The following is a 25,547-nucleotide window of genomic DNA, read 5'->3' as shown; positions in this document are numbered from 1 at the left end:
GGCCCACTGGAAAACTCAGGAAGACCTCTCCATCCCAAGGACTTGATTCCATCTGTAAAGACCCTCTTCCCAAATGAGGTCAGAGTCTCCAGTTTCTGGGGTGAGGATGTGAACTTAAGTTTTTAGGGGCACAAGTTTACCCACTGCCTGTGCCCGCGCTGACCTGCACCAGGGGCTGAGACAGCACCTGTCTGGGGTGTAGGAAGATGCCCCTTAGGTCTTGCTGTCACCATCTATCTCCGCTGCCCTTGTCACTTAGGGGCTTCTCACCCTGTTGCCCACCCAGCATCCCCTCACATCACCCCAGCGTGCTTGCTCCTCCCACAACCTTTTGGGAGGCCTGCCTGGAGCTGGAGGTGCCCCTCTGCACCCTCCAAGGACACCGGGAAGACATCTGTGAGCTGCCATTCGTGTGTGAGATCACACTCTCACCACTCCCCAGGCCCCTTGGCCTGGGTAGGGGGAAGCCTCCTCTTTGACCTCTGCAGAGCCTCCAGCTGGGGGGTTCCTCATGGCCTCCAGGGGGGCCCCGCCCCCAGAACCCATCACAGTTGGGTGCATCGATCCCACTGGCCCGTTTTCGGGTTCACGTCAGTCTCAGGATTGTTGAGGATGAACCGGGTGTGTTGGTCTCCCCCTTAAGCCCAGGTGGCCTCAGTGCCCAGGTTATGTGGATTGTCGTGGCCTTCCCTTTGACCTGTACTTCCCCCTGCACTCGATGGGGATTGTTAATTTTTAAAAATAATTAATAAAAATTCATTTTAATTAATGCATTTTGATTGCCTGGATCTTAGTTACAGTACGCGGGATCTTCGATCTTCACTGGGGCATGCAAACTCTTGGTTACGGCTTGTGAGATCTGGTTCCCTGACCAGATATTGAACCCAGGCCCCCTGCATTGGGAACCTGGATTCCTAACCACTGGACCTCCAGGGAAGTCCCCCATGGGGCATGCCTGGTGCTGTGGGCCACCCTGCAACCTGCACATTTCAGCTTCTGTTCCCACCTGGGAACTCCCTGGAAAGCGGGTGGCCCAGCCTTCTCCCGGGTCAGCCTGCGTCTGCATGGACCAGCCACAGAGATGGTCCAGACATGGTGATAGAAGGAGGACTCCCCAGCATCCATACCCCCTGCCCTGGGGCGCACGTGTCCCCTGCTCTTCTCAGAGGTGAGGCCCTGCCTCAGTCCTTCCCTCAGTCTTGGGCTCTTATCGATGACGCCGCAGGACAATACCCTCGTGCGTAAATCTGCCTCCTGGGTGATCTTCCCCAGGAGAGTTCCCAGAAGTGGGCTTGCAGGCAGGAGCACTGTCCAGGCTCCCAGCAGAGCTGCTGGCTACCTGCCTCTCAGGGTCTGGGCATGTCCTCCGCGGCTGACATGTGCTGGGCGGGTCTGTGTGCCGACCTGGGCTGACGGTGACAGCAGAGGAAGTGAAGGCGGGAACAGCGCCCGGGGGCCCGCAGGCTGCAGGACCGTGGTTGGGGCTGGGGCTTTCAGGTGCCGTGGGGCTCACGGGGACACAGGACTGGGTGACTTTGGGGTTAGAGAGTAGCCTCACTCCCTCAACTTAGTCTTTAATCTTTAGCTTTTTTAAATAAATATATTTATTGTCACTTTGAACAGCATTTTTCATTTCCTTATTTGACTGCGCCGAGTCGCAGTTGCGGCGTGTGGAATCTAGTTCCCTGACCAGGGGTTGGACCCTGGCCCCCTGCACTGTGCGCGAGGAGTCTCAGCCACTGCACCACCAGGGAAGCCCCCCCAAGTTCGTGTCTATCCGGAAACTGTGCGTGGTACCTCATTTGGAAATAGGGTCTCTGGCACTCTCGTCCCATCCAGAGGGAAAACGAGGAAATGGGTAGTGCTTCTCAGCTGCTCTTTGCCTCAGCTCCCAGGTCGTTTTTAATTATTAGCCCACTAGTTCATTCTCTGGGCTTCCTCGACCGCTCAGCGGTAAAGAACCGCCTGCCAGTGCAAGAGACGCGGGTTCGATCCCAGGTTGGGGAAGGTCCCCTGGAGGAGGAAATGGCACCCCACTCCAGTATTCTTACCTGGGAAATCCCATGGACGGAGGAGCCTAGCAGGCCACAGTCGATGGGGTTGCAAAGAGCCAGACACAACTCGGTGACTAAACAACAGAAACAGCAAAGAACCTCAAGTCAGCGTGAGGTCATCCTGGAACAGGGTGGGCCCTGAACCCAGTGACCGGGTCCTTCTAAGAAGATAGAACAGAGTCACACAGGAGAAGGCCCTGTGAAGACAGAGGCAGAGATCAGGGTGACATGTCTCCAAGCCCAGGGGCACCAGTGACTGCTGAAAACCACCTGAAGCCAGGAGAGGGGCCTGGGACAGATTCTCTCTCCTGAAGGGTCCAACCCTGCTCACACTTTGAATTCAGACTTCTGGCTTCCAGAACGCTGAGGGTCCTGTCTTTTAAGCCACCCCGTCTGTGGTCATTTGTTAGGTCTGCCCCAGGAAGCTGGTATCGTGCCTCAGGGTAGGGGGTGGACGTAGGGGGCCTGGGGTCAGGGTTCGTGCCCCCATAGACGCACCCCCTCCCACTGGGCCCTGCCGCCCAGTGCGGCTGCCAGGGCTCAGGAGCAGGCACTGTTCGGAATGCCCCCCTCTTTCTTGTCTTTTTGTTGTTAGTTAGCAGGCAAGGAACTTTATTAACCTTGTTCCAAACTTCATTCCCAGGCTTCTTCAGCTTAATTAGTTGCACGGAATGAATTGTAGATAAGCAAAACCAGAAGAGAACTGCAATGTCTAAGGGATTTGGACTTAAAAATATCAGAAATCTAGATCTTATCAGCTCCAGAAATTGAGTCATGGTAGTTAGACCACAGTCAGAATAGAAACAGGCAGCTCTTCAAGCCTGATCTGCTTTCAAAATGCACTCCATTCTGCTGGTCTCGCTCTGGGAAGCCCCTCTGGCCTCCAGTCTCCCTCCCCACCCAGCCCCGAGGCCTCCCCCACACCCTCCTGCTGGGCCAGGGCTGAGTAGCCCCCATGGAGGCGGGAGAGCTTCTTGAGGGCACAGGTGCAACCGGTGCGCTTGGCCGTCTGGAAGGGACCTCAGCTCAGCGTGTGCTGGGCTCGGCTGCCTGCCTTGGGGGCTGCTCAGCCAGGCACTTGGGGACGTGGCGCCCGGACGGATGGGCTCGGGGCCGGCGCTCACGTGCAGGTCCTCCTGGGCCTGTGGGGTAGTCGGCCTCCTCTCCCACGGACACAGGGTTGTGGAAGCAGGGAGAAGCGTCTCTGGTTGTCCTGCCGGCACACTGGGCTTTGTCTCCGCGCTGCGTTTGGGCCTGTAAAGCATGGCTCCCCTGTGTCCCACCTGGGGCCCCTCCCACCTCTCCAGAGCCCGTTGGGGTGTGTATAGGGCAGGAGTGGGTGAGCAAACACCGGCCCCCTGTGGGCCTGACAGTGACAGGCTGTGGCCCCAGATCAGTGTGTGGCGCCCGGGCTGGCGGCCACCACCCTGCCCAGGCTCCCAGGCCCCTCCCTGGGGGCGGCGCCCGCATGCGGGCCAGAGGCAGGCATGTAGTCCTGGCTGAGCTCTGCGCCCGCTGCGGCCCCGTGCAGTGCAGCCCCTCGGACCCTGGGGTGGGGTTGGCGTAGAGTTGGGGGAGGACACCTCGAGGACCTCCCAGGAGGAGCGTGTTTCAGGGAGAGGCCCTTCTGCAGCCGCCAGTGTGCCGAGACCCCCCGGCCCCAGCCTGTCAGGGCTGCTGTGGTGGACCTGCCCCCGGGTCTCCACCTGGGCGTTCACTGCCTTCTTGTGCCCTCCTGGTCTGGGCATCAGTCCTGCCCTCCTCGCCACTGCAGTGACGGCCCACCGCAGCCGGCCTGGCCTTCTCTTCCCTCTCTGCCTGGGCTTCTGCTTCTGCCCCTAATACTCCCTCTGCCTGGACGCTTACTAGATCAGTCTGCACCGTGGAGTACTGACTTGAAGGTTCCCATCATCCGGCCTTCCCTGATCATCCATTCTCAAGGTCCCTGCCTCTCCCAAGCTCGGCTCTGAGAGGCCCTGCCTCCTCTCTGGGCCCCCAGAGTTAGTTTCCTGAGGCTGCTACAGCAAAAAACCTTAAACCGGGAGGCTTGAAACCACTGAAGTCTCTTCCTGGGCATGTATCCAGAAAAGATGAAAACTCTGATTTGAAAAGATACATACTCCGCAGTGTTCACAGCAGCACTGTTTACGATAGCCAAGATGTGGAAACAGCCCACGTGCCCAGTAACAGATGACTGGATTAAGAAGATGTGGTGCAGTTATGCAGTGGAGTATTACTCAGCCATAGAAAAGAGTTAGGTAATGCCGTCTGCAGCAACACGGATGAACCGAGAGAGTGTTACACTCAGTGAAGCAAGCCCGACAGAGATGCCACGTGGCGTCTCTCATGTATGGAATCCAAAAGAAAGGCACAAATGAATTCATAAAGTGGAAACAGACTCACAGACCTAGAAAACAAACTTTCGTTTACCAAAGGAGTAGGGAGGGAGGGATAAATTAGGGGTTTGGGAAGGACAGATACACACTACTGTATATAACATAAACAACAAGGACCGACTACTGATATATAGAACAGGGAACTGTATTCCGTTCCACTGTAATAACCTGCGGTGGAAGAGAATCTGAGAATGGATGTGTGTGTGTGCATATATATGTCTGTGTTTGTATAACTGAATCACTTTGCTCGACATCTGAAACTAACACAATATTGTAAGTCAACTATATTTCAGTAAAAGCGGTCTGCTTTGGGGGGGGGAAATGAATTTAATAATGATGTAAGAATTCAATAATGGTGGGACTTCCGTAGCAGTCCAGTGGTTAAGTCTCCATGCTTTCATTGCCGGGGGCACAGGTTTGATCCCTGGTCAGGGAAAATCCCACACGCTGCGTAGTGCAGTTAAAAAAAAAAAAAATCACAAGCATTAAATACTACCAAACAGAGGTTCCCCAGTGGCTCCTCAGTAAAGAATCTGCCTGCGCTGCAGGAGCCACAGGAGGCTCGGGTTCGATCCCTGGGTCAGGAAGACCCCCTAGAGGAGGGCATGGCAACCCACTCTGGTGTTCTTGCCTGGAGAGTCCCATGGGTGGAGGAGCCTGGAGGGCTACAGTCCGTGGGATTGGAAAGATTGGAAAGAGCCTGTCACGACTGACGCGACTGAGCATGCGATCAGAAATTCAAAACAAAAACAGGAAAAAGCAAAACCCAGAGCTCTCTTTCGTCATGGCTCTGGAGACAGGAAGCCCGCAGATCCAGATGTGGGCAGGGTTGGACCCTTCTCGGCGCTCCGAGGGGAAACCCATCCCAGGCCTCTCTCCCAGCTCTGGGGGCTGCTGGTAAGCCTTTGAGGCTCCTTGTCTGCAGCTGTGTCCCCCGATCTCTGCCTCCACCTTCACCTGGCCTCCTTCCTGTCTTCCGTGCTCTCTTCCTGTAAGGATACCAGTCACTGGATTTAGGGGTCTCCCCAAACCCAAGATGACCTCATCTCAAGAGCCTTAACTAATCACAACTGCAAAAGCTGTTTTCAGACAGGGTCCCATCCTGAAGTTCCATATGGGCCTACAGCCCGAGTTGAGGAGCTGAGCGGATTCACCCCAGGCTGGGCCTTCTCCTTGGTGCTGCCTCACACATGCCCCTGGTGAGCAGGCACGGGACCTTACATTTAGGCAGCTGATTCCAGAAACGCCAGCTGTGGTTTTCCACCCATCGTGTCTCTCTTACCAGCAGCCCCGGGGACAGCATGCATCTCTTGTCACCTCTGCCTCACTGACTTCCGGCCTCTCCAAGCCCAGGCCCAGAGAAGACCCTTCTTCGCAGGCCGTCCCATCCTGTACTGGGGGCTTCTGCTGGGAGAGTCCTGGGCTCCCTGGCTTTGCCTGGGCCTGGCCAGCCAAGGGTGATCTCAGAGGACGCGGGGTGTGGGGCGATTCTGGGCTTCCCAGTTCCAGATACAGCTGTCGATGGTCCCTTCCTGGGGATGAGAGCTGGTCCCCTAGGCGCTCACGGAGGCTGGGCACGCAGGGCCCCAGCTGTCAGGCTGGCTGGCCCACCAGACAGACACAGGCCAGCTGCTTGCCCGTGAGAGGGGGCTGTGGGCCAGATTGTGGCCCCCAGATTGCTGTGTGGAAGCCCTAGCATCCAGTGTGACCAGAGGTGGAGGATGGAGCTTTGAGAGGTGCTTGAGGTGACATGAGGTCATAAGGGGGCATCCTGAGTCCATAGGGCGGGTGTCCTCTTAAGAGGGAGACTTGCCCCTGAGCACACCCTGAGGAAAGGCCACGCGAGGACCCTGGGCCACGGCGGCCTCCCGCAGACGGTGCTCACCGGAGGCCGTGCTGGCAGCCTCCTCCCAGACTCCAGCCTCCACAGCTGTGAGAAATACAAGCCGCCCATTCTGTGGGATTTGGTTATGGTGGCCTGAGCTTTTTTTTTTTCCTCACCACATGGCACGTGGGATCTTACTTTCCCAATGAGGAATCAAACCTGCACCCTCTGTGCTGAAAGTGCAGAGTCTTAACCACTGGACTGCCAGGGAAGTCCCCAGAGGGTTATTTCGGAAGGAAGGGGTCAGGAAAAGCTTTTTGAAGATGTCATGTTTGAGCTGAAACCCAAAGAATGAGAAGGAGCTCCATGGAAGGTTCCAGAAAAGGGCAAGGTGGGTGCAAGGGCCCAGAGGCAGGAGGCATGGGACGGCCTTCTGGGCCACCAGGAAGTTGCAGTTTGCCAGGGCAAGAGTCTGGATCGTACCGGAGGCCCCGTCCCCTTTTCAGGTGGCCTCCGCGCGAGCCTGTCATTCCCCCAGGGCCTCAGTTTCCCTACTTGTCAAGTGGAGAGGAGCCCTCTCCCTCTGAGGGCTGCTTCAGGGTCCCACCCAGAGTGGGCGCCTGGCTGGCGGGCCGGGGGAGAGGCCCCCAGGCGCCAGCTGTGCTGCACTCAGACCTCAAGGGACCCTTCCTCCTCCCCAGCCCGAGCGTCTGGGCTCAACAGCCGCCACCGCCGAAGGAAACAAAACGTGCTCACAGTGGACCCTCTGATTCCGCCAGGGTTGGGGATTTGGCAGCGGCAGCCAAGTCTGATTAAAGGCATTCCGAGGCACACTCGGTGTTTGTGTATCTGGTTCTGTATTTACACTTTGGGAACGAGCAAGGAGGCAGCTGGGGAGTGTCTCCACCAGCCAGGGGCCGGGGGCTGGAGTGACTCAGCCTGGAATCCGAGCTCGGCCACATGCCTGTGACGCTTTCATTCATTCCCTGACTCATTCATTATTCCTTCCTGTGCTCAGCAGACGTGTCATGAGAAACTCCAGCGTACCAGGCACACTTCGGGGGGGTCAGCCTGACCTCGCCTCGCTGTGGAACCCTCCCTTGGTGTGGGGGCCCATGCTGGGGTGGGGCTGGGGTAGCAACAAAGTTAACAACAGTGAGTTATTATTATTTTTGGCTGCATCTGCCTCGTGGGGTCTTAGTTCCCCGACTAGAGATTTTCTTTTTTAAATATATTTATTTGGCTGCACTTGTTCTTAGACCCTTGACCAGGGTTCGAACCTGAGCCCCCTGCAGTAGGAGCAGGGAGTCCTGGCCATTGAGCCCCCAGGAAAGTCCCCCTAACTGGTGATTGAAACAGGGCCTTGGCAGAGAAAGTGCGGGAGTCCTACCCAGAGGACTGTCAGGGCGTTCCCAATGACAGTGAATTAAAAATGAACTAAGAACCGAAATGGAAGAGGACCACCTGCAAAATTCCTAGAAGGAAGCGCCACAAGCACAAGGGCGGAAGTGGACCCTGTCAGCGTTGAAGGCGTCTGTGCGTCAGAAGACTGTCAAGAGAATGGAAAGGCAGAGGAAGAAGAGGTCTGCAAACCATGGAGCTGTGCGCGTGTGCTAGGTCGCTGTGGACTGTGGCCCACCAGGCTCTGACAAGAAGTTGATTCAGAATGTTAAGCTGCATTAGAGCACAGGGACCTCAGTTTGGTCCTCTGATGACCTAGCGGGGTGGGATGGTGGGGTTGAGAGGGAGGCTTAAGGGGATATAGGTATACATATAGCTGATTAACCAAGGGCTTCCCTGGTGGCTCAGACATTAAAGTCTGCCTGCAAAGCAAGAGACCCGGGTTCGATCCCTGGGTCAGGAGAAGAGAAATGGCAACCCACTCCAGTGTTCTTGCCTGGGAAATCCCATGCAGAGGAGCCTGGCAGGCTACAGTCCATGGGGTTGCAAAGAGTTGGATACAACTGAGCGACTAATACGTATAGTTGATTGACATTGTTGTACGGCAGAAATCAACACAATATTGTAAAGCCATTATACTCCAATTAAAAAAAAAAAGACCCAGAATATATACTCAATAAGGAAAAAAACATTCAACTCGGTTTTTAAAAAGGCGAAGGACTTGGCATTTCTCCAAAGATACACAAATGGCCGGTAACCACATGATAAGATGCTCAGCATCAGTAGTCAGCAGGGAAATGAGAATCAGAACCAGAATGAGGTACCCCCTCCCAACCGTCAGGATGGCCACTGTCAAAACAGCAGGAATTAACCAGTGTCGGTGAGGACGTGGGGGAATTGGGACCCTGTACACCGCTGGTAGGAATGTAGAACGGTGTGGTAGCGTGGAAGCCAGTCTGGCGGTCCCTAACAAGATACATATGAAATTACCGTGTGATTCAGCAGTTCTCCCTGTAGGTGTATTCCTGAGAGATTTGAAAGCGGGGACTCAGGCAGGCACTTGTACATGCACGTCCACAGGAGCACTAGTCACAGTCGCCAGGAGGTGGGCCGACACACGTCCATCGGCCGATGAATGGATAAACACGGCGTGGTCCATCCGTGCAGTGGAATGTCAACTCAGACATAAAAAAGAGTGAAGCTCTGACACATGCTACAAGGCGGATGAACTCTGAAAACACGCCGAGAGAAAGAAGCCAGACACAGACAAATAGTGTGTGATCCCCTTTGTGCGTGTTAGAGTCACTTCAGTCGTGTCTGACTCTGCAACTGTTATGGACTGAAGCCTGCCAGGCTCCTCTCTCCATGGGATTTCCCGGGCAGGAATACTGGAGTGGGTTGCCATTTCCTTTTCCAGGGGATCTTCCCGACCCAGGGATCAAACCCGCACCTCTCATGTCTCTTGCATTGATGGGCTGGTTTTTTACCAGTAGCGCCACCTGGGAAGCCCAGTGCCCTTTGCATGAAATGTCAGAAACAGGCAAATGCAGAAGGCAGTGGCACCCCACTCCAGTACTCTCGCCTGGAAAATCCCATGGATGGAGGAGCCTGGTGGGCTGCAGTCCATGGGGTCACTAAGAGTCGGACACGACTGAGCGACTTCTCTTTCACTTTTTACTTTCATGCATTGGAGAAGGAAATGGCAACCCACTCCAGTGTTCTTGCCTGGAGAATCCCAGGGACGGGGGAGCCTGGTGGGCTACCGTCTGTGGGGTCGCACAGAGTCGGACACGACTGAAGCGACTTAGCAGCAGCAGCAGACAAGTAGAAAACAAGTTGGTGGTTGTGGGGCTGTGAGGGGGCTAAGGAGCGACTCTTAATGGGCACTGGGTCTCTTCTGGGGTGATGAGAATGCTCTCCACCTAGCTAAAGGTGGGGACCGTACAGTACTGTGAATGTACTAGACGCCACTGATTTGTGCACTTTAAAGTGGTTCACTTTCTGTTGCGTGACTGATAAAGAAAAAGTTTAAAAAGAGAAAAGCAATCCCGGGCCTTCCTGGCTGGGTGCGTGTGCCGGCGCAGCAGGCTGCCCGAGCCTCAGGTGTTCGTTCCCGGGGTGGGCAGCAGAGGTGTGGGGAGAGACAGGTCGTCCCACGGCTGTGGTGAACGCAGCCCGGGAGGGCCTGCCTCCCCTCCTCAAACTCTCGTCTGGTGCTGAGCAGCTGAGACTGGGCAGCCTCTTGGGGCTAGTTCCTTGGAAAGAACCTGCAGGGCCACAGCCAGACAAAAGTGGGGCACAGGCACCCGTGGGGAACGCTGGCTCTGGAGAACGCAGCAGCAGCTCCATGAGATTCAGAGTCAGGTCCTTTCAGGGGCTCTCGGGGGCTCCCTGCAAAGGCCCCTCCAGCTGCTGGAATGCTTGGAGAACCTGGCAAAGCCTAGGTCCCTCCCTTCCTGGGGGCAGCCTCCAAAAGTGGCCCCTTCAAGGGCCCCTCTGACGTCAGCAACCTCCTGAGGACTCCGCCTTGGGGAGCCCAGTGGGCGGGGCTTCAGGCCAGGGTGTGAGAATCCCCTGGGCTTCTGCTCAGCACTCAGGTCCCCAAAGGGTGCCTTCTCGATGGATTTGCTCTCCACTGCCCTCTCATGCGTGGTTCTTTGGCTGTGCACCCGGGAAGCTGTCCTTCATCCCTGGGCCTCAGTTGCCCCAGAGGCAGGGTGCTCTGTCCCACAGGGGCACAGGAGGCACACGGGCCCCGCCTGGGATTCCAAGCACACAGTCATCGTTTCTGTGCTCACAGGCTCTTACGGCGTCTGGTCTCTCAGTCCCCACAGGGATGCCATGCCGCACCGCTCTGCCAGGGTCCTCTCGGGGCTGGCGGTCTGATGGGAAGAGACAGACCTCGAGTGGTTTTGGAGAGTGAGCCGTGGAGGTGACTCCACAGTGGAGAGGTGCACCGTGTTGGGCCAGCCCAGCGGGAAGAGCCTCTTGGAGGAGGGAGTGCCAGTGCAAAGGCCCTGAGGCAGCCCCCTCAGTGGGTGGAGTGCGGTGACTTGTGGGGAGCAAGGGGCCAGATAGTGTAGGCCTTCATGGCGAGAGGGGGGAACAGGTCTGCTCAGAGCTCGAGGCTCCTCCCGGACCCTGTGCTGTGGCCCCCGCGCCTGCCCTGGCTTTGCAGGACAGAGCTCAGCCTTCAGTGTGGCCACTCCCCTTAATCTCATTAGGAGGCTGGCCAGTTGCCATGGTGGTTGTGATGGGCCCGAGCAGGGCTGGCTCCTTCCAGAGAGCGAGGCCTGGGAAGAGCTGACAGATGGGAATTCGCTGCATCCTGTGGGGTCTCGCGAAGGATTGGGAATACCCTGGGGGGGGTGGCTGCGTCTGCCATGCCTTCTCAGGGCCACTGTCCCCCAGTCGTGCCCCAGCCTTGTGGCCTCCACTCCTCCTAGCTCCTCAGATGCTGCCAGGATGTAGGCGGGCCGTGCCCAGTAGGGGTGTGGACACAGAAATGGGAAACACACCTCGAAGGGCAACTCTGTCCCCGTGAGGTCGTGCCAGCAAGGGGGTTGGGGGAAGCTGGAGAAGTCACCGTTTCCCCACCGTTCTGTAGGGGCAGTGGGGATGGGTGTGGGGGGTCGGTCCTGACTCAGGCTGTCAGGGAGGACCAGTGGGGCTTTCCTGCCTAAAGACAGGGGCCCCAGGGCTAAGGCAGGACTTGAGGCGGCCTTTTAAAGAGTCTGCTCACTCTCTGGCTGTGTTGGGCCTTCGTGGCAGCGCACAGAACCTTTTGTCGCCGTGCTGGAGCCTTTGGCTGTGCTGCGCAGACTGTAGCTGTGGCATGGGGGCTTGGTTTCCCAGAGGCACTTGGGATCTTCGTTCCCCCAACCAGGGATCGAACCCTCGGCCTGCACTGCAGGCGTGTGTGCAGGCTAGGTCGCTTCAGTCCGATTCTCTGTGGCCCTGTGGACTGTAGCCCGCAGGCTCCTCTGTCCATGGGATTCTCCAGGCAGGATACAGGAATGGGTTGCCATTTCCTCCTCCAAGGAGGATCCTCCCGACCCAGAGATCACACCCACGTCTCTGATGTCTCCTGCCTTGGCAGAAGGGTTCTTTACCACTAGCGCCGCCAGGGAAGGCCCCTGAGGGGGCGTTCTACAGTGAGGCCCGTGCCGCATCCCCACCTTGACAGAGCCGACATGGTTGGGTTGATGCCTCTGACTCGAAGCTTCCAGACAAGGTGGTGTGCTCTGGTCTGTGATGTGACGTCGCCTCTGTGACGCTCTGCGATCCCAGCCACCCGCTGGTCCACAAGGTTATCCAGGACTCAGGTTCCAGGAGTGGAGTCCCTGCCCTGCTTGCCCACTTCTGAGCCGGGTGGCCCTAGGCCGTTCCTTTGCCTGCTCAGCCTCAGTTTTCCCATCTGGGAACCCCCTCAAAGGCCCTGTCTTAGATTACGTTGTGTCCCCTCAAAAGATATGTCTTCATGCTCACCCCATAGCCTGGGAACGTGGCCTTCCTTGGCAAGAGCACTTTTGCAGATGTAATTAAGGGTCCCAAGATGAGACGATTCTGAAATATGATGGGCTCTGAATCTAATGACAGGTATTATTCTGAGAGAAAGGAGAGGGTGTGGGACACAGCCACAGAGGGGAAGGCTGTGTGGAGATGGAGGCAGAGGTCGGAGCTGTGAGCCAAGGATTCCCGGAGCCCCCTCAGGCCGAGAGAGGCTGGGGATGGAGCCTCCGTCCACGGCTCTGGAAGGAGTCAACTCTGCCCACACCTTGATCTTGGATTTCATCTCCGGACTTGTGAGGGAGTGAATTCCTGTTGTTCTAAGCCACCCACTTGATGGGAATTGGTTACAGTCAGCCCGGGATACTTAAGACAGAATATCTGTGATGCTTAAATATGCTGCTACAGAGAAGGGCTCTGTGCCCCATGGTGGGGGGGGTGCTCTGGGGTGCCGTCTGCAGCGCGTGGGGTGGGGAGATGCCGGCCAGAGGGTGGCTAAGCTCAGTGCTGTGCTTCTGGTTGTCTGTTGTGGCCTCATCGGCCCCATCGCTGACCCTAGGGTGTGGCCCCACGGAGTTGGCTGGTTGGTTCACACCTGAGAGCAGGAAGGTTTGAGAGGCGTGCACTGGGCCGTTCTGGAAAGATCTGGGGCTGCAGAATGCTGGTGGGCGGCAAGGCCAGACATATGGCAGCACTGCCTGGGGCCCTGGTGTGACCACATGCAGGTCAGCGCCAGACACATTGTGACTGGCAGGCCGGGAATCTCGGGGGCCCACCTCCTGGTGGGGGCAGGATGGGGACGGTAGACAGGGCCTCAGGTCAGGCATTTGTTTGTTTTAATATTGAATTTATTTGGCTGCACTGGGTCTTAGTGGCGGCACACAAGATCTTTTATTTTTAGTGTGTATTTAGTCTTGCTCCCGCTGGGTCTTCGTTGCTGTGAGCAGCCTTTCTCTAGTTGCACTGAATGGGGGCTTCTCTTCGTCGCACTGCACGAGCTTCCCATTGCTGTGGCTTCACTGGTTGGAGCCCACAAATTCAGTAGTTGTGCGTGGGCTAAGTTGCTCCACGACCTGTGGGATCTTCCCGGACCGGGGATCGAACCCGTGTCCCCTGCACTGGCAGGCGGGTTCCAGATGGGGGTCCAGATGCGGATCCCCTGATCAGGGCCCGCACCCACCCCCTTGCCTTGGATGCGGAGAGTCTCAGCCACTGCAGCAGTAGGGAAGTCGAGGGCCAGGCACTGTGGAGCGCACAGGTGTGGCTAGACACACCAAGGGGCGTGTCGGAAGAGTCTGGGCCAGTGGAGCTCTTATTGTTGTGATTTTATCCCTTTTAACTCAGTGGAGGAAGAGGGTAGCTTTAGAGGAAGCTGGCTGGGCGATTTGGGACCTCCCTCTACCATCTTCGCAGTTTTTCTGTGAACCTGAACCTTTGAAAACGAAAACGGAGGTTAAGAGCAACAACAGGGAGAATTCCCCGGCAGTCCAGTGGTTAGAGCTCTGCGCTTCGAATGCAGGCTTAGACAGGCAGTCCCTCGTTGGGGAGCTAAGACCCCACATGCCTTACAACAACAGCAACAAGGCCAGAGGCCCATGTGAAGGTGACTTGGGGGGCCTGCTCCTTGAGTGGGGTGTCAGGGAGGCCCCTCCAGGGCGGATGTGGAGGTGGAGCTGTCACAGGCGGCTCCCTGGGGTGGGGGAGCACAAACTCGGGGTGCTTTGGGATTGGACGCCTGGAGGGAGTGAGGAGTGGGGAGAGCAGAGGGCAGGGAGGCCCCTGTGAGTGAGTGAGAGGGCACCTGCCCGCCCTCTGCACCTGGAGCGAGGCCTGCGCTCACAGCGGGGGAGCCTGGTCTTGGGCCCCAGGCTGTCTGACCCTTGGGCCAGAAGCTAAGGGGAGCCTGAGAGGCGCCGCTCCTCCAGGTCAGCAGGTCTTGTCCAGGCGTCACCACCCTGCCGTGCTGCCTTCCCGCCAAGACCCACGAGAGCGGGGCAAGGGGAGGGGCAGGCACAAGCCTCCCCAGGGCAGCAGGGGCTGTCCTGAAGGGTCCTCGTGTGGCCTCCGAGTGGAGCGGTCGCCTGGTTCGTGGACGTCTGCTCCCGAGCACGGGAGCCGTGATGCTCATTCTCTTATTCATTTTGGTACTCACTCACGGGTTCTTGTGCTCCTTTGTTCCACCAGCAGGTGCTGCGGAGTGTTAGACCCTGGCTTGGATGCTGGGTTTATGGTGAGGCTGAGGGTAGGGTAGGAAGTACTTTCGAGAACCTCTCTCTGGGCAGAGGGATGCAGGAAGGACTGTGGTTTGACAGGGGAAGAGGCCTGAGCTCTGTGTCCAGCAGGTGGTCAGACCCTGCCCGGTAGCATCACTCTCTTGGCCTCCTTGGGCACCCTTGGAGGCATCAGGCCCACGGGTGGAGCCTAGGCTGGCACCTCCTCACCCCAGCGTCTGCCTACCCCTGGGGTTTCCTGGCCAGGCATGGGACAGCAGTCAGCCCCTGCAAAAGTTAAGGGGCCCTTAAGACCGCCTTCACGTCTGACACCAGCTGCAGAGACTGAGGGTTCCCAGTACTATACTAGCGCTTCCCTGGGGGCCCAGATGGTAAAGAGCCTGCCGGCCGTGCGGGAGACCTGGGTTCCATCCCTGGGTCAGGAAGATCTCCTGGAGAAGGAAATGGCAACATTTCCTTGCCATTTCTGGAACACCCCAGTCCAGTGTTCTTGCCTGGAGAATTCCATAGACAGAAGAGTCTGGCGGGCTGCAGGCCTTGGAGTCACAGAGACACGACTGAGCAACTGAAAAAAAATAAAAAGAACACTACACACAGCTCACCGGTTCACTGGAAGGACTCAGAAGTCACTGAAGACCTTCATACTCATGGTCATGGTCTGTTTCTTAGTTCTACCTATGCATTTGTTTTTATTTACAGCTGCACTGGGTCTGTCGCTGTGCGCGGGCTTTCTCTAGTTGTGGCAGGCGGGGGCCCTCTCTAGTTGCGGTGCCTGGCCTTTCTGAGGGGGTGGCTTCTCTTATCAGAGATCGTGAGCTCTAGAGCACAGCGCACGGGCTTACTTGCCCGGTGCCATGTGGGATCTTCCCGGACCAGGGATCCAACCCGTGTCCTCTGCCCTGGCAGGTGGATTCTGTAACTACCGGACTGCCAGGGACACCCTCGGTCAGGGTCTGCTTCAGTGAAAGGGTGCAGGTCACAGTTGGAATGGCGCAGTGGCCAGGGGACTTCCGAACCCAGCTGGAGATTCCCTTCCCCCTGGAGCCACGTGGACAGCGCTTGCTTCTCCCAGCACCAGTGTGTGGTGGAACGCCGGGGGCCGGCAGCCACGGATCTCCCCGTGCCTTGGTGTCCAGGGTTTCACTGGGGTTCACCATACAGATGCAGCCCCAGCAGAGGAAGAACTGAGAACCTCAGTGGCCTGAGCCCCCTACCCTTGCCCCACTGTTAGCAGAGATACCCAGTGTGGCCCAGGGCCCCAGGCAAACAAACACACTTTTACATGGCAGGACTTTCACTTCCCAGGAGCTGGGAGCAAAGGTCAAACAGCCCTGGGCCAGGTTAACTCTAAAGTGAAAGTGTTAGTCTTTCCAACTCTTTGTGACCCCGTGGACTGTAGCCCACTAGGCTCCTCTGTCCGTGGGATTCTCCAGGCAAGAATACTGAATTGGGTTGCCATTTCCTTTTCCAGGGGCTCTTCCCAACTCAGGTCCAACCCAGGGATCAAACCCAGGTCTCCTGCACTGCAGGCAGGTTCTTTACCAACTGAGCCACCTGGGAAGGCCTGCCTGTGGCGCTCCACGTACAACCAAGAATGAGTACGGGGGTTCCCCAGAGGAAGAGAGGGGCCCCACACCGGCTCCACTCCAGAGGCCGTACCACAAAGCCTGACATTCCCGCAACAAAGTGGATGGGGTTTGGGGGCCCCTGTGGAAAGGAGAGGCTCTGGCCGAGATGGCCAGGAGGGCCAGCATTATCGCAGGCACACAGCCGTGAGCAGCGCATTCCCCTTCTGGGCTCCCTCGGCCCAGAAGGTATGATGTGAGCACTTCCTGTATCACACGCCTGGTGTTTACGCACACACACGCTCAGTCTGGACAGCCCACTCTATGGGAGGGGAAACTGAGGCCCAGGAGGGGGCTGTAGCCTTCAGGGCCAGGTGGTACTTGAGAGGTGGAGATAAATGTGGGTTCCTGCTCTGTGGCTCAGACACTAGAAGGGCCTGGGGGGCGGGTCTCAGGTCCAAGGATACCCGAGCCCACCCTGCTTGGCCTCGCCTGGCCCCTCCTGACCAGGGGCTGGCCTGTGTTTTCCTGCGTGACCCAGGGCCCTGGGGAGGAGGGACCCGGGGTGTTCGTGGCGAACATCTCCAGCTTTGGGAGCCAGGGTCTGGGTCCACAGATGCCTGAGAGCCACCCGTGAGGCATGGAGCAGGGTCAGGCTCCCTCCCGGCCCTGCCGCTCTTCACAGGAAACAGCTGTTTACCTGGGTGAGGTGCTCAGCCGGGCCAGCGGCCAGTTCCTGAGCTCCGCTTCCCCCTCCGGTGTCCAAGGCCCCCCAGGAAGCTGGGGCTGGCGTGGGAGAGTGGGGCGGCGTGGGCGGCCAGCGAGCGGCACACTGCCAGGAGCTGTTTGTGAGGGAACGTGAGCTGCTCTTGTTGTGTACACACTGTCGACCCTAGCAACCATCCCGGCCGGCCGGGGCGGACGCCCACCCCTCCCCTGGTGCCCAGCGGCCGCCCCTCGGTCACAGCACTGCATCCCAGGGCAGATTGATGGGCCTCGGGGACCTGCCCGAAGGCCACCGATGGTGTCAGCCGGGTCAGGAGCCTCTGCTATTCCTGGCAAAGTGGAATGGATGCTCTGGCGAGGGAAGGCCGGGTCCCAGCCCTGCTCGGAGGCAGCTGTGACCCGTCAGGGAGCCCCGGGCTCTTGATTCTGAGTCCTGGCCCAGGGGGACAAATCCACATGTGAGTGAATGTCGGAGGACCGTGCAGGGATGCGGCCAGCCTGGATGAAGGTTCTCTAGTGGGTGAGATGGGTGGGACAGGCAGAGGGGCTCTGGGGGCTTGGGCCAGACTCCTCAGGACTCAGGCAGGATCTGGCAGGCCAGCTCATGCTGTACTTTGAGAAGCCAGCGCTGCACTTCAGAGCCGGCCCCTCTGATTCAGACCAGTGGAAAGACAATTTCTCCCGTGTCCGGGCGTAAATTCGCAGCCTCTGGCCCGCGCCCCAGGAACACAGCCTTTGGCGTGATAAGAAATGGCTCCCCCGGGTGGGTGAGGGGCCGCCTGCTCAGGCTTCCAGGCTCCAGGTCCACCTGATACTCTTGCTTAGTCACCAGTTGTTCGAAGCAGCCAGTGAGGCTCCCTCAAGCTCACGGAGGCAGCACCCTCCCGGATGGGGAGGCGAGTTTCCCTGCCTGGGGTGGGCCACCTGGGGCATCTTGGGTCTGATTCTGCTGGTTCACGGCTCCTTTGAGGATCTGAGTCGCGGGAGTCCACATCGTCCGCGCCTGGTGTCACACGTAGAGCCCTTGGGAATGGCGCTCCGCAGAGTGTGCTCCGGAGGTGTCTTCTCCCTCCCCCTCGCTATAGCTGTCAGCTTCTCTGTTGCAGCTCCAGCTCCAGAAATCCCAGTACCTGCAGCTGGGCCCGAGCCGTGGCCAGTACTATGGCGGGTCCCTGCCTAACGTGAACCAGATTGGGAGCAGCACCGTGGATCTGCCCTTCCAGGTGAGCCCCCTCCCCTCCCCCACGCCACCTCCCCCCTGGGGTGTGCTGCAGGCTAGGCCCCACCCTGTCCGCTGTGCGAGAGTGCCTGTATGCCAGCCTGTGAACGTCGGGGATCCCCAGGCCATTGCTGCCACCTGGCCCCCTGCCGCAAATCCCCCCTCGCCCACTCCTTCCCCTGGGATGGCCTGGCCAGGCCTCTCCTGGATCCCCCCTGCCCGTCCCCAGTCAGCAGACCCCGCAGCAAGGCCAAGGTCTGGCGGTGAGCATTTCGGCAGCCGCTACACCTGTTGGCCGGCTGTGCGGCAGCGGGAACCGCTCAGGGCCTCTGGGGCTTGGCTCCGTCCCGCTTCACTAATCCGCACGCCCAGCAGTTCTCAGAAGGACGCCCCGCGGCCTGACCCCACTTGTCTGCAAACGTTTCTTGGCAGAGACGCACACAGCGCGGCTCCCGCAGGCCGCGTAGCTGCCGCGCACATCCTTATCGTAAATAAGAAGAGATAAGGCCCATCGCCTGCCTCTCCCCCTGGGCCCGGTCCCTCTACCCTGATCTGCAGTGGAAGTAGGGGCATGGGGGGCCCAGGAGCCAGGCTGAGAGCTGCCTGCCCCCCAACCCCCCAGCATGGTGTCTGGGCTTTGCAGCGACAGGTCCACTGAGCGGCCACACACCTGTCCCGTGGCTGGGACAGAGCCCCAGAAACAGCCACGTCCGTGTGCGTGCTGACAGGCCAGGCGGAGCTGGGTCGGCCCCGCAGGGAGCTCAGTCCCGTTCGTTCCCCAGCTGTGCTCCTCCCGCACCGCTGTGGGGATGTGACGGGGCCCCGGATCCCACGGGCTGGCTCGGGGTCCAGCTGGCTCAGCTCTCAGTCCCCAGGGCCTCCTCCGATGGCCTCTGCGTCAGAGCACATGCACCAGGCAGTCTTGCTCATCTTGGCCAGGGCCCCCGCTTGGTGGGTTTTCTCCCCTCCTCCCTACTCGCCCCTTCCTCTGTTTTCCCCATCCCTTCCTTCCTCAAGGAGTGTGTCTCTCTGGGCACCCCAAGCTTGGTCTGGGGCTACCGTAGGGCCCCCGAGGGCCAAGGGGGGCCTTTTGGGTTTCCCGCTGGGGGACCAGGCGAGGCAGGAGTGTCTCAAAGTCTCGGTTCTTTGCATTTTCAGCCCAGCGGATTTCTGGGGGAGGCTCTGGCAGCGGCTCCTGTCTCTCTGGTAAATGAGCCCCTGGGCTGAGGTCTCGGCACCCCCGGCACGCGCGCGGGCGCTAGGTACTCCTGTGCGGCCGCCCTCGTGGCCCCGTGGGAGGTGGCCCCTCTGCCAGTAGAAGCAGGTCTGCCTTGCACCCCCCGGTCCGGGGACGTGCGTGTGGGCGCGTCCAGAGGCCCCTGCCCTGGGGATCCAAGCATGCCGCCGACGCTGCATGGGTCCGCTCCTGTGAGACACACACGTGTGCGCAGGTCCTAGACTCGGCCTGGCGAGCGGGGCTGCGGCTGGTCTGAGCTGCTCTCTGCCTCTGGCTCTGCTTCAGCTGCCTCAGTTTCCCCTCTGGGCTTCCAGGCATCTCTGGGAGGAGATGAACGGCCTGTGCCCTCTGGTTCCCATGCCTGGATGGTGAGGTCGCTGCCGTCTCCCGGGCCTGCAGCCTTTTGGAAGCAGAAACACATAAAGACCCAAGCTGGCAGGGTCCAAGAAAGACGGGTCCCCAGGCGCCAGGGAGAGCAGTCAGCCCCGAGTGCTAGCTGAGGTGTTCGGACAGGTGGGGCAGAGCGATGAGGCCGCCAGGAGCAGGCTTCCCAAGGAAATTGCTTTTCGCCTGGCTGCGCAGAGAAGAGAGAAAGGGCCCAAGGGCCAGATGGCTGGGTAGGGGGCCGGTAGCTGCATCCAGAGCTAGTCTACGGCTGCCAGTCTTGCCCCCGTCAGATGGTGTGGGGGCCCCGTGGCGCCAAGGCAGGTGGAGAGCAGGCTCCTGGGGACCTCCGGGGTGGGAGCAGGGCCTGACCGGGGGCCTCATGCCAGCCCCAGGTTCTGGAAGGGAGCCCCGTCCGGCCAAGCTGTGGTCCAGGGCTCCGGAAAGCGCGCCTGCACTTGGCTCCCGGTGGAGCTGGGACAAGGCCGTGGGGGAGGGTGCGCGGGGGTCGAGCCTCAATCAAGACCAGCCCCAGGCTCGCCGAGGAGCCTCCAGGGAGCCAGAACTTGGCCAGGTGGGCCCCTGACGTCCTGGGCTGGAAGCCCTGGGGCTGTCTCTTGGCAGGCCCCTCCAGGGATGACGTAGGTGGGGAGAGGAGGTCGGCCAGGCCCGGAGAGAGAGGGCGGAGGCCCGTCTGCACCTGGCGAGGCTGGAGGGGGGCCCTCTGCACCCTGGCACCCCAGCCGGCACCGGGCCCCGAGCTTGCACCGCTCTGCCTGGCCCGTGCATGCCGGCCGCACTGCACGCCTGCCGCCCCGGAGCCTGGGACCCCCGGCTCGCTGCCACCCCCCCCACAGTGCTCGGAGGCTGGGGGCAGGGGCCCCAGAGGAAAGGAGGCCCATCTGGAATAGCCAAGGGTATCTCCAGAGGCGGGCGGGGGGGGGCTGTTGGGGGGACCTTGAGGTCAGATTCTGGGGGGTCAGATCTCGGATCACAGCGGATAACCGTGGTATGGGTTCCTCTCTTTTTTTGTTCCCTCTCTTCCTCTCCTCCCTCCCTGCGTCGGTCCCCTCCCCACCCCCAGACACCGTTCCAGTCCTCGGGCCTGGACACCAGCCGAACTACCCGGCACCATGGGCTAGTGGACAGAGTGTACCGGGAGCGTGGCCGGCTGGGCTCCCCGCATCGCCGACCCCTGTCAGTGGACAAACACGGAAGGCAGATATCCTTTCCCAGAGGATGTGGGCAGTGGGGGTGGGGTGGGGGTGGAGATGGAGGCGGGGACCGCTTTCAGCCGACAGCGCGGCCTGCTACCCACACCGTGATGGAATCAGGGCTGGTCCAGTCTTCCAGGGCTACTGGGCAGCACCAGGAAGGGTGTACAATCACATGGCAACCCCAGAAGGCTTCCTGGAGGAGGCAGTGCAAGCTGAGGCGACTTCAGCCAGACGGGGGGTTAGGGGAGCACAGTGAAAACGGAAGAGACCCCTGGAGCATACAGCCTGGGATGCGTTGGGAGGGTGCACTCAGACGCCTGCCTGGGCAGGGGGCCCAGGAAAGCTGTGAGCCGGGCATCCACACGTCAGGGCCATGGTGGTGAACCCTCCGGGCGCCACACGGAGGGCAGCCCGGCCAAGGCAGGGGGGCTGAGGGGGATCTGAGCCTGAGCCGGACCCAGACAGATCAGAGGGAGGCTATCAGAAGACACAAAATTTGCCTTTGCACCTTGGCCAAGCAGAGAAGACTGTCAAGAATCCCCCCATCCAACCCCCCACCGACTTGGCTGCCCCTTGGTGCTTCGCCAGCCAGCCTCCCCCGCCCCCAGCATCCGAGTGGCTGCTCCTGGGAAGCCCAGCTCTTGAGCACAGAGAAGGCTGTTCTTTCCTGCCTCTTGTTTCCACAGGCTGGGGGAGCCTGAGCAGCTGGGCCCCAGACTGAGCGCTCGGGGCCCCGGGAGCCACCCCGTCAGCCCAGAATTAAGAGTCAAGGCCGGGGTCAGCTGAACTAGACTCCCTGCAGTCCCCCCGCCCCCACGGGCCCCTGTTTCACGGCTGAGGCCTCTCTTGGAAGGGGCGCAGCCCGCACGTGCGCTTGCAGGGGGTGAGTGCTGAGTGCTAGGTGGACGGGGCTGCACCCTGGGGGCTGCTCGCAGCCAGGCAGGAAAGGCCCCCCGCCCCGAGGCCCCAGCTGTTCGCAGCCTCCCAGCAGCCTGGCTTCTCGGGCTGGCCCATGCAGGGTTCCTGGGGCTCAGGGAGGGCCTGAGCCAGCAGCACCATCCCCTTAACTCACACGCACGTGGACAGCTGCCCATATGGCACCGTGTACCTCTCGCCACCTGCGGACACCAGCTGGAGAAGGTCAGTGACCCAGAACCAACCCCCAGCCCTCTCATTGGAAACAAAGCAATACTTCCATCGTGGTTGTGCTTGGAAAACCAAGATGTAGTCCCTTAAAAATGGCAAAACTCTAGAAATCAGCTCTATCCCTGTAACAATGAGGTCACAGTTTTGGGGTCTTCCAGGGATTCTTTTTTCCTTTCTCTGATTTATAACTTTCTTTTTCTTTTCTTTTTTTACCAAAGTTGGGATTGTATGGAATATTCAGTGTCGTCACTTGCTTTATTTCATTTAATGTGCCATTATGATTGTTTCCCACATTCCCAAAAAGCCATAGAAAATGTGACTGGAACAGTACTATATATTACTAGAAAATCAGGGAAATAGATACATGTAGAAGATTTAAAAAACCCATAATGTCATCATCTAGGAAGACATAGCAACAGCAATATAGCTAATATAAATACCCTCAATAACACAGTTGATATTTGCACACCAGTGTTAATGTACTCGGTGCTTCCCAGGTGGCGCTAGTGATAACCAGCCTGCTAGTGCATGGGACCTAAGAGACACAGGTTTGATCCCTGGGTCAGGAGGATCCTCCGGAGGAGGGCACGCCATGCCACTCCACCATTCTTGCTTGGAGAATCCCCACGGACAGGGGAGCCTAGCGGGATACAGTCCATGGGGTTGCAAAGAGTCAGACAGGACTGAAGCTACTTAGCACACACACATGGGCACACCCATGAGTATGCTTTAAAGACACAGGCGTGTATACTTAAAAATGGTTAAAAAGGCAAACTTTATTTTAGTACAGATATACAAAAAAATATATGTAGGTGATTTCAGGAAACAAAGGTCAAAAGTAAGCAAGCTGTTAAAAAAAAACCCCACAAAATATATGTAATTGAGTAACACAGTTAAATGCCCACCATTTATGACCACGTAGTCATAGCCTAGGTCCTGTTTCAACCAGCACATACATTAACACATTATTGACCAGGGGATTTCTGCAGAGACGAATGCCTGTGGCGTTGATAACGTCTCCAGTCAATAACGTGTCAACTGATGTAGGACACACAGAGCTCTATAGAGTTGGGGCTGTTATTCTCCCCATTTTTAGGCATAAGAACACAGAGAGGTCAGAACACTTGCTCAGGGACACACAGCTGGTGGGGGGGAGGGGCAGGATCCCCCAGCTCCTCATTGCTCATCCAGCCCCAGGGTCAGAGACAGCGCCGCCCTTTGTCGTCTGCTCTTGGCCCTAAGCCAGGCTTCCTCCACGTCACTCTCAGCGTCTGGGACATTCCTGTTGGGTGCACATGGTTCTTATTCTCACCCCCACGGTGGCGGTGCAGCTGGTCCTGCCCTTTGTGTGTCGGCCCAGCTTCCCAAGGCTGCCTCTGGGTTCTTAGGCAGGCTCCCTCCAGGCATCTGCAGCTCAAGGCGTATTGTGTCATTGGGGCAGAGACTGGAGCCCCTCCTGGGTGCTGGGCAGCATTGGGTTGGCTGGAGCAAGACCTTCCTTGGCTTATTTGTCACTGGTGGGGCCTCTGTGATGGCCGCTGTGGGACCGGCAGGCCTGCTCTCTTCAGGGTTTCAGCATGAAGGCACCACCCTTTGCCTAAAGCTGAGAGGCCCGTCCGAGGGGCAGGGACGGGCAGGGGCTTTGCAGGCGAAAACCGTGGTCACTGTTGTGGTTCTTCAGGGTTTTGCTCAGGTCGCAGCTCACAAAAATGTCCCACACCTGTCACCCTCTTCTGTCGTGTGGGTCCCGGGTGGAGTGGAGCCAAGATTCTCCCTTTGTCCCCTTTGGGTCTGAGTCTCACTGTTTCTCTCCTCCCCCTAGGACCAATTCTGACTCCGCCCTGCACCAGAGCACAATAACGCCCACCCAGCCAGAGCCCTTTACGGGTGGGTCCCAGGATGCGCACCAGAAAAGAGGTATCGGCAGAGCCCACGGCACCTTTCCTAGGGTCAGGCAAGTCCAGTAGGTGGCCACTATGCCCTCAGAGGTCACGGACCTAAGAAGGAAGACTCAGCCAATGCTGTATAACATGAGTTCAGAGAAACTTCCAGAGATGGCGCTGCTTGAGCTGGATTTTGAGGGATGCGTAGGGGTCTTCTGGGCAGAGAAAACAGTCCCAGTGAACTCACACTGGCTTCTGTTGATGGACTCAGGGTAAGACCTCACAGTCTAGGGGGTCCTTGCAGATTCTTTCAAATGTTGGGAGCAGCAAGCCCAAGCAGAAGGAGCTTTTATCAGCCCATGACCAACAGCTGGGGCTAGACGTTCATCTTCAGGTACCATTCAGTCCCTGGCTTCGCACGGGATCGTTTCCTGACTCTGATGCTCAGAACCCGCTTGGTCCCTAAGGTCCGTCCTGAAATACTGAGTGGAAGAGAGGTGCACTCTGGTCATGCACACACCTCTAGCTGGGGCAGATCTGTACCCAGGCCCTGGTCCTTTCTTGGAGCCAGGTGTGGAGGCAGTGTCCTTGGGACCTTCCAGGAAGGTACACGGCATCTTAAAGACTGGGGCAGTGACACCCTGAGAGGGCAGTGTGATGCTGTGAGGCCAGCCCTCAAAACCCATGTGGGCCTGACCTGCTCCAGGACCCTGAAACCAGAGAGTGAATCTTGTACGCTGATGTCCAGATGCTTCCCACCTTTTTGGTAGCATTTCACTGTGTGAGTATGTAAACATACCGGGGAGATTTTGCTGATAGGAGGAGGATGGACACCAGAACTTCACCCTTCGGCTGGCAGGCACCCTGCTCATATGAGCTTTCCAGCTCATTGGGCACCAGCAGTGAGATCGCGGAAGGGAATGTCTCCATAATAAAGCAAGGATTCCAGACTCCTGGGTGGATGAGAGTGCGCCTGTTGCGCCCTCCTGCTCCTGATGCTGGAGGGAGCTTAGAGAGCACGGTCTACCCTGAGGGAGGTCCCCACAGAGGCTTGGGCTTTTGGCATGGACAAGTGGACTTTGCCCTCCCAGGGACTCTTTGTGACCCCTGGCAACTCTGAGTCCTGTTGGCCTTGGGGTCAGGGGCGGGAAACACATCACCTCTCCCGTTCCTCTGGGAGGGGCCCAGGCAGAAACAGAGTGTAGGATTAGCCTGGTTGACCTCCCATGCCCTCGTCGAGGTTTTGAGAAGGAGGAATTAACCCATCTGGCTAGGTTCCGAATCCCGCTATTCCAGGTGAAAAGCAGCCTTCAACAGGCATAAAGAAATTGGCTCTCATAAAGTGTTTGCTCTCACCTTACCTGAAAGGGTTAAGGAGAGGAGCCTCAGGTGCAGCTGGTTCCAGGGCCTTGAGTGATGCCGTCTGGCTTCTTTCTCCGCTCCTTCCCCCCGGGACCGGTTAGCCCTGCAGGTCATTCACGGGGCCATAGCTGCCACGGGTGGGTGGGCCTCAGCCTCTGTTGAGCTCTGTGGCTCGGTGCCAGGACCCCCCGAGGGGCCCAGCCTCTGGGTGCTGACAGCCCAGAGGAGGAGACCGGTGTCCACAGGGCTGCAGGTGGGGCACATGGGGCAAAACAGCCACTCCTGGGAGAGACGCTCGGCGGTCCTCTGCGGCTCGAGGCCTCGGAAGCCTGAGTGGACCCTGTGAGGGGCAGCAGGCACACACGCCCTGAGCTCCAGAGCTTTCAGTTTCA

At 58.6% G+C, this 25,547-nt stretch overlaps 1 protein-coding gene across 10 annotated transcripts in view; it reads left to right on the top strand.

Annotated features, from left to right (window-relative positions):
* Window positions 1-25,547, top strand: part of CRTC1 (CREB regulated transcription coactivator 1) — an 80,642-nt gene that overhangs the window by 34,333 nt on the left and 20,762 nt on the right. For 6 of the 10 annotated variants that reach the window (XM_069589036.1, XM_069589034.1, XM_069589032.1 and 3 more), the window contains exons 2-6: window positions 17,814-17,930; window positions 19,085-19,132; window positions 20,632-20,769; window positions 21,843-21,904; window positions 23,733-23,827. In XM_069589036.1, the coding sequence (XP_069445137.1) occupies window positions 17,814-17,930; window positions 19,085-19,132; window positions 20,632-20,769; window positions 21,843-21,904; window positions 23,733-23,827 (460 nt within the window). The remainder of the gene's footprint in view (window positions 1-17,813; window positions 17,931-19,084; window positions 19,133-20,631; window positions 20,770-21,842; window positions 21,905-23,732; window positions 23,828-25,547) is intronic. The other 4 variants (XM_069589035.1, XM_069589033.1, XM_069589031.1 and 1 more) reach the window with 1 other exon arrangement.

Source organism: Ovis canadensis, chromosome 5 (genome assembly GCF_042477335.2).
Source record: "Ovis canadensis isolate MfBH-ARS-UI-01 breed Bighorn chromosome 5, ARS-UI_OviCan_v2, whole genome shotgun sequence".
Lineage (NCBI taxonomy): Eukaryota > Metazoa > Chordata > Mammalia > Artiodactyla > Bovidae > Ovis > Ovis canadensis.
This window is presented reverse-complemented; position numbering and strand designations above follow the sequence as displayed.